Source organism: Colletotrichum costaricense (genome assembly GCF_030867565.1).
Source record: "Colletotrichum costaricense strain IMI 309622 chromosome Unknown Scaffold_13.1, whole genome shotgun sequence".
In the NCBI taxonomy this organism is placed as follows: domain Eukaryota; kingdom Fungi; phylum Ascomycota; class Sordariomycetes; order Glomerellales; family Glomerellaceae; genus Colletotrichum; species Colletotrichum costaricense.
This window is the reverse complement of record NW_026848242.1, coordinates 762740-781546: the sequence shown is the minus strand read 5'-3', so window position 1 is coordinate 781546 and position 18807 is coordinate 762740. Positions and strand designations below refer to the sequence as shown.

The 18807-nt window shown below is 54.3% G+C and overlaps 6 protein-coding genes across 6 annotated transcripts; 3 read left to right on the top strand and 3 right to left on the bottom strand.

The window, feature by feature from the left end:
- Positions 1-232: 232 nt before the first annotated feature.
- Positions 233-973, bottom strand: CCOS01_11698 (uncharacterized protein; the record flags this gene model as incomplete). The annotated part of the gene is made up of 2 exons (XM_060459850.1): positions 233-362; positions 846-973. 2 exons carry the CDS (start codon positions 971-973, stop codon positions 233-235), a joined length of 258 nt encoding a protein of 85 aa, XP_060309681.1.
- Positions 974-5646: 4673 nt separating this feature from the next.
- CCOS01_11696 (uncharacterized protein) lies at positions 5647-9641 on the bottom strand (the record flags this gene model as incomplete). Its single annotated transcript, XM_060459848.1, has 2 exons — positions 5647-5713; positions 9598-9641. The coding sequence occupies 2 exons, from the start codon at positions 9639-9641 to the stop codon at positions 5647-5649; spliced, it is 111 nt and encodes a 36-aa protein (XP_060309679.1).
- Positions 8677-9616, top strand: CCOS01_11697 (uncharacterized protein; the record flags this gene model as incomplete). The annotated part of the gene is made up of 2 exons (XM_060459849.1): positions 8677-8896; positions 9105-9616. The coding sequence occupies 2 exons, from the start codon at positions 8677-8679 to the stop codon at positions 9614-9616; spliced, it is 732 nt and encodes a 243-aa protein (XP_060309680.1).
- Positions 9642-10263: 622 nt separating the features above from the next.
- CCOS01_11695 (uncharacterized protein) lies at positions 10264-10587 on the top strand (the record flags this gene model as incomplete). The annotated part of the gene is made up of 2 exons (XM_060459847.1): positions 10264-10451; positions 10512-10587. Coding segments are annotated over 2 exons (264 nt in total), but the record flags the coding sequence as incomplete, so codon positions are not given.
- Positions 10588-11006: 419 nt separating this feature from the next.
- CCOS01_11694 (uncharacterized protein) lies at positions 11007-11231 on the bottom strand (the record flags this gene model as incomplete). Its single annotated transcript, XM_060459846.1, has 1 exon — positions 11007-11231. A coding segment is annotated over one exon (225 nt), but the record flags the coding sequence as incomplete, so codon positions are not given.
- Positions 11232-15776: 4545 nt separating this feature from the next.
- Positions 15777-16145, top strand: CCOS01_11693 (uncharacterized protein; the record flags this gene model as incomplete). Its single annotated transcript, XM_060459845.1, has 1 exon — positions 15777-16145. One exon carries the CDS (start codon positions 15777-15779, stop codon positions 16143-16145), a length of 369 nt encoding a protein of 122 aa, XP_060309676.1.
- Positions 16146-18807: the final 2662 nt, after the last annotated feature.

The following is an 18807-nucleotide window of genomic DNA, read 5'->3' as shown; positions in this document are numbered from 1 at the left end:
GCCCATCCATCAGTGTGTTCAGTCGGCCGATGGAGGTATTCGAGTGCCCTCACACCAGGCTTCTTGCAGGGCAGTCTTTTGTAACGAGACAGTATGACACAAAATCAGGGAAAGGTCATGCTTCAAGAAAAGCTAGGAAAGTTTTCATTCGGATCGCTGGTGGGCCGAAGCTGATTGCAGTCCGTTCGATACACTACACGTCCCGCGGACGGGCTGGTTAGCTTGCACGACCTTAGTGCGGCGCGTCCTGTACCTCATCCATGGTGTGCCGCAGCGTACAATCGCCGCCGTTGAACGCGGAGCTGGCCCAGTCTGCTTCATTTACGTACCGAACGACGATACAAGGAAGGGCTGGGGACGGACTACATGCGCAGCGGGAAGTCTGTTGAGCAACCGTCACTTGTCCATCCGGCATGGATCCTAGCCTATGGTCTCGCCTTTGGGCTGCCATGTCTCATGTGGCCGAGGTCCCGTGAGAAACAGTTGATGTGGCTGGGCATCCATAAGCAGCAGCTATGCATCTGTCTGCATGGCGATGGTCATGGACGTTGTAGCTTCTGGCATCCTGCCAGCCCACGTAGCCTGGCCCTGGGCCATCGATCAGTGGCATCGCTGGCACGCCTGACGTGCTGCTATTCGGATTGCCAGCACGGCTAACTGGGCGAGTAGCTCTGGCGGCGCACTTTGGGGGGGGGGGGGGGGGCGGGCCGCGGGGGGGGGGGGGGGGTGGGGCGGAGGGGGGGGGGGGGGGGTGTTTCGGGGGGGGCGGGGGGGGGGGGGGGGGGCTGGGGGGGGGGGGGGGGGGGGGGGGGGGGGGGCGCGTCCGGCGAGGGTAGTGGCCGTACGAAGCTTTTGATGGTGGAGGGTTGGCGGCCGGAATCTTGCTGGCAACAGCCCTGTTCGAGCTCATTCCTCGAAGACGCGTCTCAATCATGAAGCTTTCACCGCATTCGGCCGTCCAGCCCTCGTCCATGGTTTTGACCTCTTTCTTCGTCTGATATCCGTCGATCGGAGCCTCAGTCTATTGCTGTTCGCAATTTCCACCCCATGGGCTTGTCGCTTGACTCGACCTGGTCAAATCTCCCTGCTAATTCGATCTGGGCTGCTTTGCCAGGTTTGCCCGGTTGGCGGGCTGCGGCAGTGTCGCAGCATGTGCAGAAATATGTGGACGCACTGTGTAGACAAGTCACTTCTCCTCCCATTATGGTCTCTGGTGCAGAGCGAACTGTGCAGAGTCTTGGTGCTATTATTCCTTGTCGCCGCCCATCCCCACTGGAAGTGATTAAGAACGGGCGGCTTGTCTCGGTAGAAGAGCTGATCGGATTGTTCCCCACGCGCCATCAAGATTCAGTTAGATGCTGAGGTGGGAGTACATGACACGTCGTCGTCGTCGCCGCGTCCATCGCAGGCGCTAGTTTGAGTGTCTACAGGTGTAATATGCTTTCGCCGCATAATGGGAATGTCTTTGATTAATCTCGGGGCGTACAAAGCACAGGGACAGAAACCCCTTGCTTCCAATCCCACCCTCGGTCTCCAAGTCGGTCGTCTGCCTTGCCACCGACCTCTCCGGTGAGAGGGGGTAAAAAATGGTCACAATGGCCCCCATCCATTATTGCACCGCTAGTCACCGTTAATGTGTCCAAAAGTCAAGCCGACAAAGCTGGGGCAGGGACCAGGTATCAAGAGAGCTGTCAAGGTCTAGGAGGTCATTTGGACCAGGATGGAAAGTTTCCATGTGCTGTATTGAAAGGAGGTCCGTGATGCTAGATCAAGCGACGAGGCTCGATCGGCCCAGCGGGTGTGCCTCGAGGTTTTCTTTTCGGACGGAATGAAGGGGTAGGCAAGGTCGTAGGTAAGGTAAAGAGAAAAGGGGGGGAGGGGGTGGTTGTGTGAGGCACGAATATCGAAATGGTTGAGGATGCACCGTAGGGGTAGAGGTTCCACACACAATGGATTGGGAGGTGAAGTGAGTTGAGGTTTGCGTGGTTTGGTCCGGTCAAGGTCTCTGGAAAAGGAGTGTGTCAATGGGAGGGTGGTTGTCGTGGCGGGCCGTGGAGAGCCTGAGCAAGGGAATCGAAGGTAAAAAATGGGGAACGTCGCGGGAACGACGGCTGCATGCATACGCTTTTCGTCACGTGATGTCCCTAAACCCAATGTCCCCCGATCTGTCCAATGACCTTTGACAATCAGAGAACACCCCTAGCGCCACCAAAACACGATTGCCTGTTGATAGCGGCCCAGTCGCTTGGATGCTCCTCCTCGCCAGACAAGTACCGGTACCAGAAGCCAGGTAGGTGCTTTGGTAGACAGGGTAAGAAAAACGAACGAAAAAAAAGAGCGAATCCTGGGCTGAGAGACTCCCAAGGTCAGCCCATCGATTGGTTGGTTGGCTGCCGCTTGGTCGGTCTGTTAATAGAGATTTGTCGTGACGTTTTTGAGGTATCTTGGGTATCGTCAGGGTGCGACAATTACCCACCGGTCCTCGCCAGACATGGCTTTGAACCTACGTTGACAGAGTCTTTGTTGCGAAAAATGTACGCTTTCATTTCGCCCAATATCTCAAGGTGAACCCGGCCTGGGAAAGGTATGCATCATCAACAACATTACGTCTCGCTAGCCCAACCAAACGCAAGGTCAAAACGCCAGACCCGGGGGGGAAAAGGTGGACTTATTCGGTGAACGCGGGCCAGCCGGCGGCAAGCGTGCATTTGGCTGACATGCAGGACGTATTGGTTGTCGAATAGTGAACCAGGCCGTTGAGATAACCGGACTGACAAGCTAGCAGCACGCCTCCCTTACCTTGTCTGGCACGAGCGTCAACAAAGTTGGGCTGGTGGCTAACATGGGACCATCTCCTGCCACACTGTCGCTTTCAAGCGAATCTCAGGGCGTGCAGACGGCGGAAGCTATCCTCGAGCGCTGCCATCATCTTCCCCGACACTGCGAGTTACGCGATACGGCTCCACGAGGCCCGGCCCGCCTCTCAAAATGGTGCTTTTCGTCCCACTTGGGATGCCTCACCACGGCACAGACTAATGTTGCCGCAACGAGCTATTCAAAAAACTTGTCGGCTGAGATTTTTCTTCCGTCTCTCTTCAAGAGCGGCGAAGTACTTGCACTATTTGCTTGCTGCCTGGGCCTCACACCGCCAAGTGAGACCGAGCAAAGTCGCGGAAAGAGCGACAATAAAACCGTTCCTGGTAATGATCATAGATCCATGTCGTTGTCGGGAAATGGACGAGCGCAATGGGGCATGGCGCTTGGATCAGGCTCAAGCAGTCCGTGGAAGAAAATGAAGTTCGGATGTGGTTTGGGAGAACTGCAATTACAAGTAAGCAAGATGGAACCAAAAACTTAAGGCAAAACTTAGCACTGTCCAATTCTTGAGACTTGAATACAGATTGCAGGCTTGAGATGGGTGAGCCTGATTATACACTTCACGTGTGGATAAACCCCTGTCTTTGTCCGTCAACGTGACTGGCGAAACCCGGCGGCACGCCCCCGTCGCCGCGTAGTCTTGGGTTTGCGTCGTCAAAGTCGACCACTGGGGCCTAGGGAGGCAGACGTCATCACCCGTCTTGTATGGATTATCAAAGTTCGAGTTGTCAGGCGGTTTGAGTTGAGAGCATGGCGTTTAGCTGGAATTGAGAGACTCGTACGTAGCGGTGTGCAATGTACTGCGCGGCTGATCGATCTCTTGTTGATTTCCAGATACTATGAATCCGCTCATTAGTGTTGATATTGGTTGTGTTACATGCACGATGTCACTGTGCTGTGATGCGATCCGCTTGGTGAGCCGATGGGTGTCTTTGCAGATTCGTTTAAAGGCGGCAAAATTGTGTAATTAAGCCACACTTGTAGCTTTCCTGACCATTTCCATGCCCACTTCGATGTAAAAGTACGACAATCAGATGAACTGTTCGTGAAACGTCTGAAGCGAGGCGAATGTTTGCTGCTGGCAAAGAAAGTCAGCAAGGTATTCGCTGTTAAGCTCTTTTTTCAATTCCTCTTCCATCACGTTTTCAACTTGGTTCTGGCAATTATAAGGTTTAAAGGCGTGAAAGGGGCCGATGAAGGTTGATGCGATACGGTGTACGGCGTACTGGCGAGACAGTGGTCAATTCGGAATCTGTGGAAGCATCTGGACCAGCAATGCCATCCGTATCAAGAGAAGGTGTGGGAAGGTTGTCCCACATCATGTTGGAGAAAACCATACATCTAACCTAAGTCACCAGCGACGAGGAATTGAACAACAGGAAGTTCCAAACCTTCTCGGAATATTTTGAGGCGGTGTCTGATGCAATGCCAATGCTGATTAGTCAATAGACCACCATCGTGGGCTGGCGATTGAACCGCCAGTGTTGGAATTCATTCTACATGCGACGGCGTGGAACCCCTGCTATGTCATTCAACGGTCAGTCTGGTAATAGTCATCGGTCCCTGCAGGCCGAAATCGCCGTGGTGATGCTCCGTGTTGGGAGCGTAAACCAAACGAGGCAGGACAAAATCTTGGAATATTGGCTGTAAGCGGATTTTCAGACCGAACAGGCAAGCTGAGGGTTGTACCATGCGTGTTGGTGAGATACCTGGTCTCGCGCCACACAGGAATGACATGACGCTGCAGCTGTAATCGAACTGGGTTAGGAGCAGATGCAAGTGCATCCCAGCAGAGGACGTATTACTGCATCAAGCAGACCTCCCTTTGTAGTTCTGCAACCTGCCCAGAGGTGGTGCACAGACATGAAGGCATTGGTCTCGCGGTGAGATAGATTGCCGTAGGGCCATCCGTATTGGCGAAGGTGATGGATATGCGGGATATGTACGACGAAACGGCAGAAACGGGAGTATCCTTTAGGGAGCGGGCGGCGCGGCGTTGCATGGTCGGCAGCCCCCGGTCCTTGCGCAAGCCCCCGGTTCCCTTTGCGTTAGCGTGACTAGGGGTAGGACCAAGTGAACCCCAATCTCGTCCGCTCTCTCGCTTGCTCGCCAGTCCTCGGGATCCCCTGGCGGTACATCATCGGAACTGTCCATCAAGCCAGTGCAGCCTGCCATGAATTGATTTGAAACCGGAGTGCTGGAGGCAGCGGATAGAAAGATCTGACGGGCGCGATTCATCAACGCTACTTGATCTAAGGTGCGTCGAGAGCTGCGCAAGACAAAGGGAGGCGGGGCTGTCTCTGCCCGACCCATGAAGTCGGTACGAAGTATCTGTTTGTACCGGGTACACGAAGACTGTGGGTACCGGCAAGCTCCTAAGAAGAACCCATGAGCCCGGTGGAACTGGGGGGTAGCCCCTCCCGCCAGAATGGACCGCTAAGAACGGAAAAAGAAAGTCTGACAGGCGATTGGGTCTGCCTTAGTCGCCCATGGCCCGACGACGGCGCTGTCAGCACAAGCCTCTGGGACTGGACCGAATCCAGCTGCTGGTGCTGTTGCCGGTGGGGGTGTGGACGGGCGTCGCGTTATCGCTTTGTGTCTCTGGGGCAGCCGACAGGGCGCACATCGGACAAGTTGATCAGTCAAGTGATCATCCGTAGGTGTGGGTGGGTAGCGGGAGAACAAAGGCAGGTTCTTCACCAATATTTGTCCAATTGACGCGATGCGTCGCTCTCTGGAATCGGGGTCGGAAACGCAGTCGCACCATCTTCACGTCTCGTACTGGTAGGAATTGGTTGCAGGAATGTTTGCACCGCCAGTAGTGGAGGATGCGCGGCTGCTTCGAGTTCGTCATTGTCGACCGTGATCAAACCATGCCCAGAGGATGAGACTCTCTTGGTGAGGGGGAGAAGGCGGCACGGGCGGGTGTTCTGTTTCGCACGCGCGCGCTGCAGGGTATGCTTAAACCCACCGAGGAGCAGTACTTGCCCACGTCTGATCATCGTAGATCTGTTGGAAACCGTACCTTGGTTGGTTAAGAACGCCAGGCCTAGTGCCTGCTGGGCTCTGACAGAGTGCTGGGTTGCGTGCAGATGGGATGAATAGGTAGGCAATTTATCCGTAGGCGTGCGCGGTGAGTGGGCTGCAGGTTTGGTGCGCTGGATGGCATCGAGTCGGTCGCCCGTCATGCCAGAGTGAAGGCTTCCCAACATCAGACCGTATTTAGCGGGTCTGCTAGCCGGTAGTTGGCGGACGGATAGTCGGCGTTCCATCAGCTCGGTTCGCGTCAAGAGAATGACGCCGGAGGCGATAGTTTGAACAGTTGCGCCACAATCATAGCGGCGGAACGGGTGCAAGACATGACATTGGCCTGGCATGGCAGGGTAGGTTGACAGGAGTGTCGAATGATTGGCGAATGGCGCGCAGGCACTGGCAGGGTGTTACCGCCGGTACGGAGCAGGAAGCCATTTCTGATGCGGCTGGTCTGCGGGCAGGCTGAGTGATGGGTCAGGACATAGGACTCGAGAATGGGTGGTGAAAGAAGATTGGAAGAACGTGCGCCGATTTGCTCCCGCAGACCAGCGGAATTGAGAGTGTAGCTCGTGAGCCCCCCTGTCACAGCGTGTTGGACCAAGGATGTCGGCTTCGCATTCAAATAACTCGTCGATGGGTCACAGCCGAGCTCCAGATGGGGTAAAATGGCAAGACCCAATCATTGGTGGTACCGGGGCTGCTTCGGTCGACCCAGAATTGGGGCATCGCGGCCGCGTGGTAGTTTTGCGTTTGTCGGAGGGGCAGAGGGGCGGAGTGAGGGAGAAATTGAGGGGCACGAAGAAGCGTCGTCCGGAGTATGGCCTTGAGGTTGATCGAAGTGAGTGTGGAGGGGGATCGGAGGAATGGCGCAGCCCAGTGCCAAAGAAATGGTGTTAGAGGGGAAGAGAATATCGATGCTCACCGATCTAGATGCAATGACGCAGGGCAGGACCTTGAGGTGGGAAAAGCAAGATGAGTAAGGATTCCCTGGAAGGCTGGAACAACCGTTGAGACAGGGACTGGACACAACGGGCGGCGATGAGGATGGCCCGATGAGAGCCCTGGAGGATGATGGAAAAGAAGCTGAGAAAGTTAAAGCGACGTGATCTAATGTGGAGGAGGGGGAGGGGAAGATGGAAGAAGGAGCCTCAGAGGAGGGTGGGAGGGATCTCTCTCACCAAAACGTGTAGGGGGGAAAACGGAAGGAGGGAAGGGGGGAGAAAAGGAAAAAAAAAAGGAAAGGGAAACAGGGATCCCAAGGCAAATTTCACCACTGCCCAATCGCCTATTCGCTGAGAAGACGGGGCCAGCTCCGAAGAAGACGGGCAAAGAACCCCGATCGACGCGACGCTCCCGCCTTCACCCAGTTCTATGGGAAGGTACCCTACCTGTCACGCCTGCGCCCGGTATCTGGGCAGGTACCAACGGCTTTGCCTTGTCCTCCTACCTTCCCTTGTTGTGCGCCTTAATCGATGAACGGAAGGAGCTCACGATGAGGAAAAGAGTTTCATGATTCGTGGTACCTTACCTTAATTGAGGCGATCGCGCTATCCAAGTCGCTTATTTGGAAGGCGAGGATGGCATCAATGTCTACCAAGGTATGTGCCCAGTGATGCACACCTACCTTACCTGCCTTGCCTTACCTTGTCTTCTATTCACCGTTCCGGCCACGGAATACTCCGACTAGCCATGCGCCCGCGCCTGTTTGATTTGATGATGATCCTCTCCGAGTTCCTGGGATAACCCAAACTTGAAGGTCCTGACGGATAGTAAGGTACTTACGTTATGTATCCGTATCTCATTCTTCTTTCTTGGATAAGGTAGGCGGGTACTTTAGGCAGGCACGTTGAGCATGCACCGACTCATCCGCCGTGTTCCTTCCCTTCCCGAGATCTGGCAATGAAGAGGAGACCCGCCGCATTCAATTTCGATTCACAGGCAGGCTCATCATGGAAGGCACCAACCTATCCGAGGACGAAGGAAGGTAAATAAGAAGGCAACTCCAAGGCTCCTTCTAGTTGGTCGATACCAGAGGAGGGCAAGCACCTCCCCAGGTCTTTCTTGTCCGAGTCTGCCAAGGTACCCGTCCTACTTCTCCTCCGACTCAGTCTAGAGATGCCTTGCGCATGTGTCGGGGAGAACTAATATCTCGCATCCATCTCCAATGTCAACGCTTTCTCTTCCACTACGACGATATCTGACCGCCGAAACTCATCTCACCTCAGTACTAGATAGCTGTTGCTCGCCTTCTTGATTGGTACTTAACAAGTGTCGTGGGTTTGGCCAATTTCTCTCGCACACCAGCACCATGCCCCGCCCCGCCTTCTATCGTGGCTATAATATCGTCAAAACCTCACAAGTCAGCAGGGCCCGACGGACCAGGCTGATCCTTGCATATCAAAGCCAAGTGCCAAAACCGTTGACGCGCTCTCGGCCGACATGGTGCATGGCTGGCCACAAGCACATGGCATCGCTGTGGGAGTTCCCGCCCGTCCCATCTGCTTCACGTATCACCCCTTCAAGGCCTCAACCCCGCTGTGTATCATGCACCAGGTCACACCGTCACACACTTTACACACTTTAGCGTCGCATCGATTTCATCTGTTCAGACACATGGACAAACAGACAGGGTATCCCGACCGCCTTTAACTTCAACTTTACCAACCACACCAACTGTGACGGAACAGCAGGGGATCACCTGTGGGTTGGCTCGGATGTGATGGGACGGGACACTGGTGGACGCACTCGCTAGCCCCCAAACATCAAATGCCACTGTGCGCAACCACGAGGCACAGCAATATACCCTTTGGGAACATCGAGCCACAGCTATCGCGGCTCGCCGTCTTCTTTGTGGTTGTCCACAATCGACATATCCACCTCTTCGATTCGTTTCGCGACTTGCCGCCGAGGTTAACAGACCGATCGAGCGAGCAGGACGAGAAGAATGGAAGTGGGCGGACGTTCGTAGCAGCAACTCGGCTAGCAGGTACGCCAGACATGCCGTGCCCGTCCTGTCCAGATTTCCTACCTGCCCGTCAAAATAACAGAGATTTCGATCTCTAGGAGATCGCTTTGAAGTGCGGAATGATACACAGGCTGGCTGCCATTCCTCGACAATTTATAAAACCATGTGGTGAGTCCGCGCACGCCAGGGCTATATTTGAACATGATGCCAATGCTAATGCCTCATTTAGCCTGCTTGCTTCCTGGTAACGCACTTCATTGGCCCATGTTCGACGTGATTCAGAGCAAACTGGAGATTTCGGGCGAGCAAGACAGTGAGCCTAGTTGGGGAGCTCAGAGCCGTTCCCTTACCAGTGGCGCAAGTGTTTCCAAGAGCCCGTTATCCTGGGAGCCTTTGGGCCATTCCACGTCGGCCGCGCGGTTCCACACACTCTATACCTGCTCCACCAGGACTTGGGGTAGGAACAGCTTTCGCTGTCAGATTACCGCCAGTTCCCGTCCCAGTTCTGGGTCACCGACCAGCCCGGAAGAGCGACTACAAGTGCGGGCACACCAGCCAGGGCAGACAGAGCAGGGGGGCTGGCAGGCACCAGGGGGGGCATGGCTCCATCCGCACGCGGCCTGGAAGCAACACGGGCCCAGACAAGAGCTCAGGAGAGGGTACCCGGGCGGCATCTCAGTGGTGCAGGATGGGTGCCCTGGCCCATTACCCCCTGGGCTTACTGAGGGGCGAACCTGCTGACCGGCCCATCATCATCCATTGCCATGATATTCGCCGGAAGCTTGCAGAGCAGTGGGCCAAACGGGCATGATCAATCCAAAGAAACAGCCAGCCGAGAGCTGAAGACAAGGTCGACGACAAACGCGCATCATTACGACAGCGTCAGCCAACGAGAACAGTCAAAGAAGAGAGTTCTGCCAAGGGCACGGTCTTGATGCGAACATGATCCGCCGATTCATCTATCGAGTTGTACTGTGCAAGTTCGGCCAACAGCTCGCTGATTATCGTCATTGGTGTGGAGGCATGGCATTTGTCTCCCAAGTAGCAACAAGTTCTGACAACAGACGACTCTGTCAAGCGATCCACCAGGCTGAGAAGAAGAAATTCTCCCCTTTGGACGAAGCACAGTACGAAATTGAAAACGACTATCGATCATTCACGTTGGCAAGTACATTTGCGCCGTTGCACAGTGACCCTTGGACAGGATAAGGACAAGCGATCACTGGTACACGCAAATTGGGGCCCACCCTTTTGAGAATCTCACAACAGTCGCAAATTGGCTATCTCGGACCAAGGCAAAGGACATTAGAGATTTGCGACATCGCTCGGTCGCTTGACTCTGGAAAATAACCAGAAGGTATTCGATCGCGAATGGCGCGGTATCCTTTTTTTTTTTTCTTTCTTCTTTCTTTTTACCTTCCTCCTGGCATCATCGATCATCGAACTCCAGCTATTCTTCTTTCAGCCTTGGCGTCTTTGGCCAGAAATTGCTTCTTCCGGCTCAGTTTGGGCACCTCGCACTATTGAATCAGACACCACGCCGAGGCCTACTGAAGCTTGCCGTTTCTTTCCCTAGGTAATCATGAGCCATACAAAAGAGTATGATTATCAACAACGCCCCTGACGAGAGGAACAGATCGAGTGCAACGGTTTCTGTTTGGCTCCTACAGCCGAACGCGGGCCATCGCGCGACCTGCCGAAAGATAAGGTAGGCATCAGCCGTTCACGGCCGAAGCGACGACGCAGTCTGGCAGAGCGAGTTCAGCACCCTAGACTCGATTTTGCTACAACTCAACAACTTTTTGCTATAGGAATTTTGGGCGTCGAACGGTCATCCTAGCCCACCTCATCGCACTCCTGGTCGGCTTAATTCTCAGTCATTCGTTGATAAAGGACTCGATAAAATACGCCGTCTGGTATATGTGAAACCCGATTACCGCAGATTTCCCGCCCGGGTTACTGTGGAGTTGATGATGCCGACAAGGGCATGATGGTTTGAGTGGTTTTGGGGTTTCGGGAGCCTGGCATACCACTACGCTCACAGTTCACTTGTCGTAGAGCGCTAGCTGCCATTCGTTTGGCAGAAGAAGCCCAGGATGCATACCACCTTACACATGGATTCCTCAGCGTCTCAGCCCACCTGAGTGGACGGGGGTCCGTTCCGATCGAGACCCGTTGGTTGATCTATTCCGTTGCTGCCCACAAATAAGCATGGAGCGGCGAGGCGCAGGGAGAAGACATCACAGGACCACGAAGCGCTGTGACGCAGGCTCACGCAGCTAGCAGCCAGGCAGGGATTTGTTACCAGTGCTGCTGCTGCTGCTGCTGTGGTGGTGGTACCCGTACGGAGACTCAGTACCTACCCTACTCGACATTGCAGTCCCCTTGTATACGTACCGATCACAATCAGCCACGGATACGTCTGCGCAACAACGGTGTTGTTGGGGTCATCGCGTCTGCATATTCACATCTCAATCAGTCTCTGACTCTCTACGGATGCAGAATACCATCACCCCAACCGCAACATCGCGACCCGCGTCCTCCAGGCCCATCCCACTGGATCCGGTCTTCCAACGTCAGCTGGGCCGTGCCTTGAGACGCGACTCAACGCGTTCGTATGATCGTACCCGAAATTGGGATGCCCAGTCGACTTTGCATCAAACTGGGTTCTTTTTTATTGCACAAAATTAGAGCTCCCCTGGGTTCCTCCCAGGTTTGCCCTGTGCCTTTGCCTCCGCACCGCCGTTATCATTCGTACACTCTACTGCGACGGAGTTCACGGGCTTCGAGGCAACGAGACCCCGGCTACGGCACCCAGAAGCTCGCCTCCCGTCGGCGTTCCACGGCAAGATCCGCAACACGGAGAAACGCGGGCATGCCAAGGTTTGCCCGTCCGCGCGTGTGCTGCGGTCCTCCCGCGAAACCCGTGAGAGTTGGGCAGCTGTTCTGCTTTATGACTGGACTGACTTAGCCTGGCATTTCCGCTCAACCTAGTCTCCTCGACCTTTAAGTACGGCTACGTGATTCCTTAAGCTCGGTCCGGTCATACTTGCCGTCAGTCTAGCAAAATGCGTGGCCACTGCGGCTCAGTATTGAGCCCACGCTACGTATACAGACTCATTTCACGCCCACTGCAAGTGCAGTAGCTGGTGACAAACAGCCCTCAGCCAGGCTAAGACTGTTGCGTCAGAGGTTTTTACTGCGTGGGCGTACAGAGATCGAGCATCACAAAGACTTAGACGAGGCGAGAGGAGCGTCCCGCGCTGAGACACCTCCTAGAAATACAAGACACCAGGATCTAATTTGCTTGGTAGGAACAGAGACCCTACCAAGGCAACAGATGGGATGCGTGGACTGGCATTCCAACCCTCGTGTCCTCTCCACAGAACAACACCCTAGATTCAATGTCGCGCAGAAGATTTCGTCGCACCTTGTCATTTCGACTTAAGACAACCATCACAGCTCCACAATATATGTAGTAGGGCAGTTTCTCGTCTTTGAGGGCATGAAACAGATCATTTGCATTTCATCTGAAGCCAAGATGAATGTACGAATGAGGTACTCTCGGATGATGCTGACTCCCAGTTCCAAGCAGGCAGGCAGGGTAGGGGTGGCGGAGGCACCGCAGGTGTCAGACAATGGCGCACACAGCAGCAGCCAGCGACTGATTTTGGGCAGCTTCTTCGGCCAGGATCGGTATCCGAGGTGCTGCTGTATCCTCCCCTTGAGTAGTCGTGGCTGGTCTTCAAACAGCAAGCCAAAATATCCGCACACACACACACACACACACACACACACACTGCTCGCCTTGCCTGCGGCCAGATCTGCGACCGCCGCCCGGGCTGGTGGGTTCAGACACGGGATTAGACGCGGCCAGTCAAGCCAAGGCGCACGTTTTCCCTGTTTGGTGCGGTACTCCACATCTTCCACCACTTTCTTCCACGTCGCCGGCCCACGGACAACACCGGCGAGGGCCGTACCTAAGATACCCTGTACTGCCAGCCGCCAATAGGGCAGACCCAGAACTGGGGGCGCGAGCTACCGAGGGAGGGCTGTACGAGTCAACCTGGACTACAGTTAAGCCAAAGGAAGTAAGGGGCATGCGAATGAACAAATGGAGTTACGACATTCGAAAATGGTAACCCAGTTGATGTTCTTGAAGCAGAGAAATTCGACACTCTGAGCCACTGCACTGTTTGTTCTGCCTATCTATCAGAGTCCTCGAGGCTACGGCCCCTTGTTCGATATGTGACGAAAGGCGATTCCATCCCACAGCGTGCACCAACAGTGGCTGCCCAGACGAGGCACAGCCTGCTGTACTACTATCAGCGACCTGGATAGGAAAAGGCTTTCAGCAACATAGATACAACGGAACCCGCCTTCGCGACACGGAGTGCCAGTTTGCCATTGCATACGGATACACCAAGCCCGATTTCAATAATACATGCTTGTACGCTGTTTTTCGAGATGGCTCCTTGCAAAAATATCTCCCCGTTTTGACCACCCTCTGACCATCTGCCCACCCATGACGGACAGAGCACACGGTCTAACTCGGACAACACCCGAAGTTTTAGGCCCTGGGCGACGGAGCATTACTTCAGAGTGAAGTGACAACAGACTCGCGGCAACGAATCTGAATCACCAGAGCGGCCAATTCGACGGACCCTTACGGAGTACCTTCTTGTGCTAATTGATCTTCCAAGCCACGAAGACCTGGGCCTGCGGTCCCAGTACGAGCCGCCGGCCGCAGGTACGCAGCCGATCCTTTGTTCTGTTACTCTTGATACGTTTTTTGCCGGAACCCCAGACTGCGCTCCTTCTTTGTCACGAGGTCATCCGAATTCAACGATCCGGCGCGAGCCGGAGCCATGCTAGGTATGACGAAGGAGGAAGAAGGGGGGCGGGGGGCGGAGCGCCATCCGTCCTTTTCTCGGGTACCCAAGTGATAGCATTGACGGCGAGGGCCCGCAATAACCGTCATGGCTCAGAAGTATTTCCCACCACCAGTGGGCAAACAAAATGGCTGTTGGGTTTGGAGAGACGAGGGACTCTTCTTGTTTTTGTGCCACTTTCTCTTTGTCTCACCGTACCTCTCTGTTCAACCATGCCGTACTCTCCTCTATCTCTCCTACCTATGCAACCATCTTCGGTGGTCTTGTATGATTTTGCCAGTGCCTGTTTCGGCTTCTTGGCTGGATATTTATTGAGATGTTGCGACTGGCGAGGGAAAGCTGCAGAGGACTATTTTGCGAATTTGGCATGGCAGCATACCTACCCCAAAGAAGACAGGTTAAGACAGAAAAGCTGCCCATATCAGGAGTCGCTGAGAATCGATTACGCACTTATCCCAAGACTCGCCTCGTTGTTTGCCATTGTACAGCTTTGGAAGTTTTTTTTTTTTGGGGGGGGGGGGGTGTTTTAGTTTTTTTTGGGCTTCACATGGGCATTGGAGATCTGGGGTGACATGGGACAGAACACGCTGAACTGTGTGTTTGGGGCAGAGCACCCATCCCTTGGGACACTACAGCCGGGCTCAATGAGGAACCAAGAAATTTTCTTCTCGGGCCGTTTTGTTTGCCTCCAGCGTTGTAACGTGCCGTCCTACGTCTGGAAAAAGGTGATTATTTCGCCCTCGGACGGAAAAGACACTGAAACAGATACAGGTGAAGCGAGCAAAGAGCCCAGAGCAGAACAGAAGCCGAGTCTCGAAATCTTGGTCTGGTTGGCTAACGCCGAGGAGGGCCAGCTGGACTTGTTCAAGTCTAGATACCTAGCTGCACGCACTAGTGTCGAGTTAAGCCGGTGTTGTGTAGCTGACGTTACCTCGATGGGTTGGCTTGTTGTCGGCAGGCGAGAAGGGAGAGGGAAAAGGGCCTAATGCCCGGCCGTTTTCTTTCCACCCCGCCGGCGGTACCTTTCGTCTTGTCTTGCCTTGCACCTTGGTATCTTGACTTTCTGACTTTGGTAGGAGGGTTTGTGGTGGTGGTAGTAGTGGTAGTGGTAGTAGTAGTGGTGGCAGCTCAGCTTCTGCCCTCCAATTGTCGGGTCCTTGCGTGGTTTTTTTCCCTTTCTTCCTCCTCCTCCTCCTCCTCTCCCTTCTTTTTGTCTGCTAACATGTTAATTTCTGCAAATGGGCGGCATGGTGTGGGCTCTTGGAGGCGGTGGATGATGGCAGGGTATCGTATCCGTAACTGCACAGTACGGCGTAGGTGGTGCTGCAAAAAAAAATCCATCATTTTACCGACAATATCTTACTACGGGCTCTCAGTACGTACCTGGTAACGGGGAACTAAAGGCAGGCAGCTCCCCAGCTGGAGGCGGCGCCGGTGTTGGAGCAAGACCACGGCCCCTAGGTAGAAGAAGGGGACCTAAGGGGAAGGGAGGGGATACTCCCGCCCACGATAAAGTCACCCATTGGGCGGTGCGACATGATCCGTCCGCTGTGCCATTCCCGCTCGGGTCCACTTTGCGCCATCCACACTCTGAATGTGTGGTGGGAGCAGGGGGTGTATGTACGGAAACTAGAACCTGGAGCACATGCGCAGTACATACGGCGAGCAAGAGACGGGTGAAAGGGGGGGCAGAGGGAGGGCGGAAGCAGTGCGATGATGAGAGAGAGAGAGAGAGAAAGAGAGACAGAGAGCGAGAGCCATGGGGAGGGGTGTGTGTGTGTGTGTGTCTGTCTGTCTTGGTACCTGGGTGTATATGTGTGTGTGTGTGTGCGGTAGGAGTGAGTGACAGCAGATTCCCATCCCATTCCCATCTGGTGCAGCTTGCAGGTATAGGTAGAATGGCGCAAGGGCTGTCGGGTTAGCAAAATAGGAGCAGCAGCGACAAGGTAAGAAATGCAAAGGCACCAGGAGGAGGAGGAGCAAGGAGTAGGACCAGGAACAAGAAGAGAATGTCGTGGTCAATTGCATCTCACTGGTACCAGGTGACCATTTGTCTTGCGCGCCGACAAGTTTTGTTGCAGACGCTCACACTCTTTGATATACCTTACCTTTCTGCTGGCCAAGAGATTGATTCTCTTCGCGGCCGTCTTCATCCTCTCCATGTTCAGGACTGCTACACCCAGGTATGGATACTGTCGTCATCGCCACCATCAGCGGAAGTTCTTCAGACATCATCTACCTTACCTTACTGCACCCCAAGCCGCATTACCAACCCTTCCATCCAGATCCCATCATCTAACCACCTATCCGCACCCGCACCGCACACTGCCGTCTTCCAAGGTACCCGAGGTTTGGCACCCTGTTTGCCTCGTACCTGAACCTGGGCCCGGACCCGGACCCGGGCCTACATCTTCTACACCCTGCGTGTTCTGAGCCCTGCCCGGACAGCGTGCCTTTTGTCTGAGGGTGGTTGCTTCAGGATGATTCCCCTCTCTCCTCTCCAGCTATCGCCGTCACTCAGCCGTACTATTCCCTACCAATATCTCATCCCATCTTCGACAGTGCGCTGCCTAACTCCAGTAGAGGCAAACTCCCCGGGTGAAGTGGCCAAGGTTGCATCCAGGAGTAGTATCATGGAACGACTGCCATTTTACCTCCATCTCGCATACAACCGCCCGTGTTTATTGCACACCGCACGCTGGACCAAGACATGAGAACAGGACAAAACAGGAGCACTGCAACTCAATCTCGAATAGACAACAAGCGACCGGCAATAAGGCTGCAACTTTGATGTGGCTCCTCGCGGTCGGTACCTCAAGGTCTTCGTGTCATATGGTCTCCGAGTACCCTACTTACCATCCAAAGTTCCTAAGAGACCCTTTATGGTCCGCAACATCAGTCAAGGAAGAAATCGAGTCCAGTGCCTACAGTCGTCCTTTGACTATCGCCAACCTCACTACCAAACAACACCTTGAGGGGCCAAGAGAGTGAAGGCACACCAAAAAAAAGACCCAAGAAGAAAAGACAAAGAAAAAAATTACTTCGCCCCCCAACACCAGGTTTTGGCCATCTGAGCGACGTTACTCAGATTCGACGCGCATGCCGTCCGATTCCCTGCGCAGCGGCAACGGGACTGTCGAGGAGGTTACGGTGCGGCACGCTTCCTTGCCTTACACTGCCTTTGCCTCACCACACTTCAGCATCCGCCAGGTCGTCTGGCGTATCCGGCGTGTGGGCATTTGAAGAGCATAGGTGCGGGGTCTTTTCGTACCTCGCTATACCGTCTGGCATACGCAGCATTATCTCAATAGTAGGTCAGTGGTTGTGAGATGTGAGATGTGTGTGAGTGAGTATGTGGGAGGAAGCGCAAAAGCAAATAAGAGTAAGCATAGGGTCAGAATGAGTGAGTGAGTAAGTGAGGTGAGCGAGATGAGAGAGCAAGAGAGACAGTGTGAGTTTGCAGGTTGTGTGAGTGTCCGCATATCTGCCCTGCCGCTGTCTCTCTCTGCTTCCGCTACTACACTACTGTTGTGGCCCTGCTGTTGGGTGCCCTTCCGCCATCCTGTTCCCATGCTCTCTTCATCAATCCATCAGGTATTGTTCCTCCACCACACACACACCCCTGGGCCGGGAGAGGGGTGGAAGAAGGGGGAAGGGGAAGGTGAGCCACACCCATCTCACACGCAAAGGGTGGAAAGATACGTACCTGGGAGAGGAGACTCGAGGCTGGCACCCCATGTACACGATACATGCAGTACGTACCTGCCCTACCCTCTTGGTTCCCATCCCAGGGCAGTGTCCCAGTGTCCACACTTCAGCGCACGCCTTTTTTCCCTGGCTTGACTCTTGAGACCTTTGGGACCTTGGGACCTTGGGTGGGATCCATGAGATCCTTGGGACATGGACATGGGTACCTGTACCGCGTCTTCCCTGGCACTTTCGTCCCAGAAAGTGGATGAGAGGGTACCATGCTGCGGTACCTCCCCTTCCCTTTCCCTTTTCCCTCCCTTCCCTTCCCCTTCCCTTCCCCTACCCTTACCCCCCGTACCGACCGCACCGCACCGCTCCATGCCCATCCAAGTCCCAAGGTCCCAAGTTCCCAGAGTACGGATGCTGGTCCCATGGTCCAAGGTCCAAGGTGGTCTACTGTCTACAAGTACACAGCAAGGTAGCTAGATACGGAGTAAGGTACGGTACGGTACGGTAGAGGCGGTACGGGGCACTCGTCAAAGGTACGGATACTTCTACCTCACGCAGTAGCGCCTCTTTCTTCTCTTGGTTTCTTACATCTTTGGCACAATCCCTCTCCTGCCACTCCACCGCCAACCTGGGCCTTGCCTATCCTTTTTACATTACTTTACCCGCCTTTGCGCCTGCTCTGCCTCGCCTGCCTTACCTCACCTTTCTCTCTTACCTCTCTTTCCGTTTACAAACCTTCCAACCTCACCTCGAGCTGTCTGCGCCTGTCGCTCCTTGTCTTTCTGACTTGGCTCTCTCTGCCCTTTCAACCTGCCGACCGACCGCGCATACAATCCTCATCCATCATTCTATCTCATCGGAACAGCATCGCAAACCCCTCCTCTCGCTTTTAGGTTCTCTGCCGTCGCAAGGAAGAAGAAACTGAATAGGGAAAGGAAGAAAGAAGCCATTAAAAAAAAGAGGAAGAAGAAGAAGAAGAAGAGGGAAAACAGGGACCGCAACATCGTCCTCGTCACCATCGACACCTTCATCCTAAGAAGCTTCACCGTCTGCACAATCAATTGCTTGCTGCCGTTGCTGCTGCTCCTGCAACTGTTGTCTCTCACCGGCAAAACACAAGTCGCCGACACTCCGGGATTGTCTCCTACTTAGTAGTACCTGACTTACTCGGTTTGATGATCCCAACCTGACCTCACTTTCATTCCTCGACAACAGCGACACTACTCAAAGACGCATTCACTCACGTTTGTTCGGCTATCATCTTTGTGAGAGTCGGATCATTGCCAAATCCGCCGCCACTTTTAAAATTAATCATTCCAGCCACGCGGTCCAACATCCGTA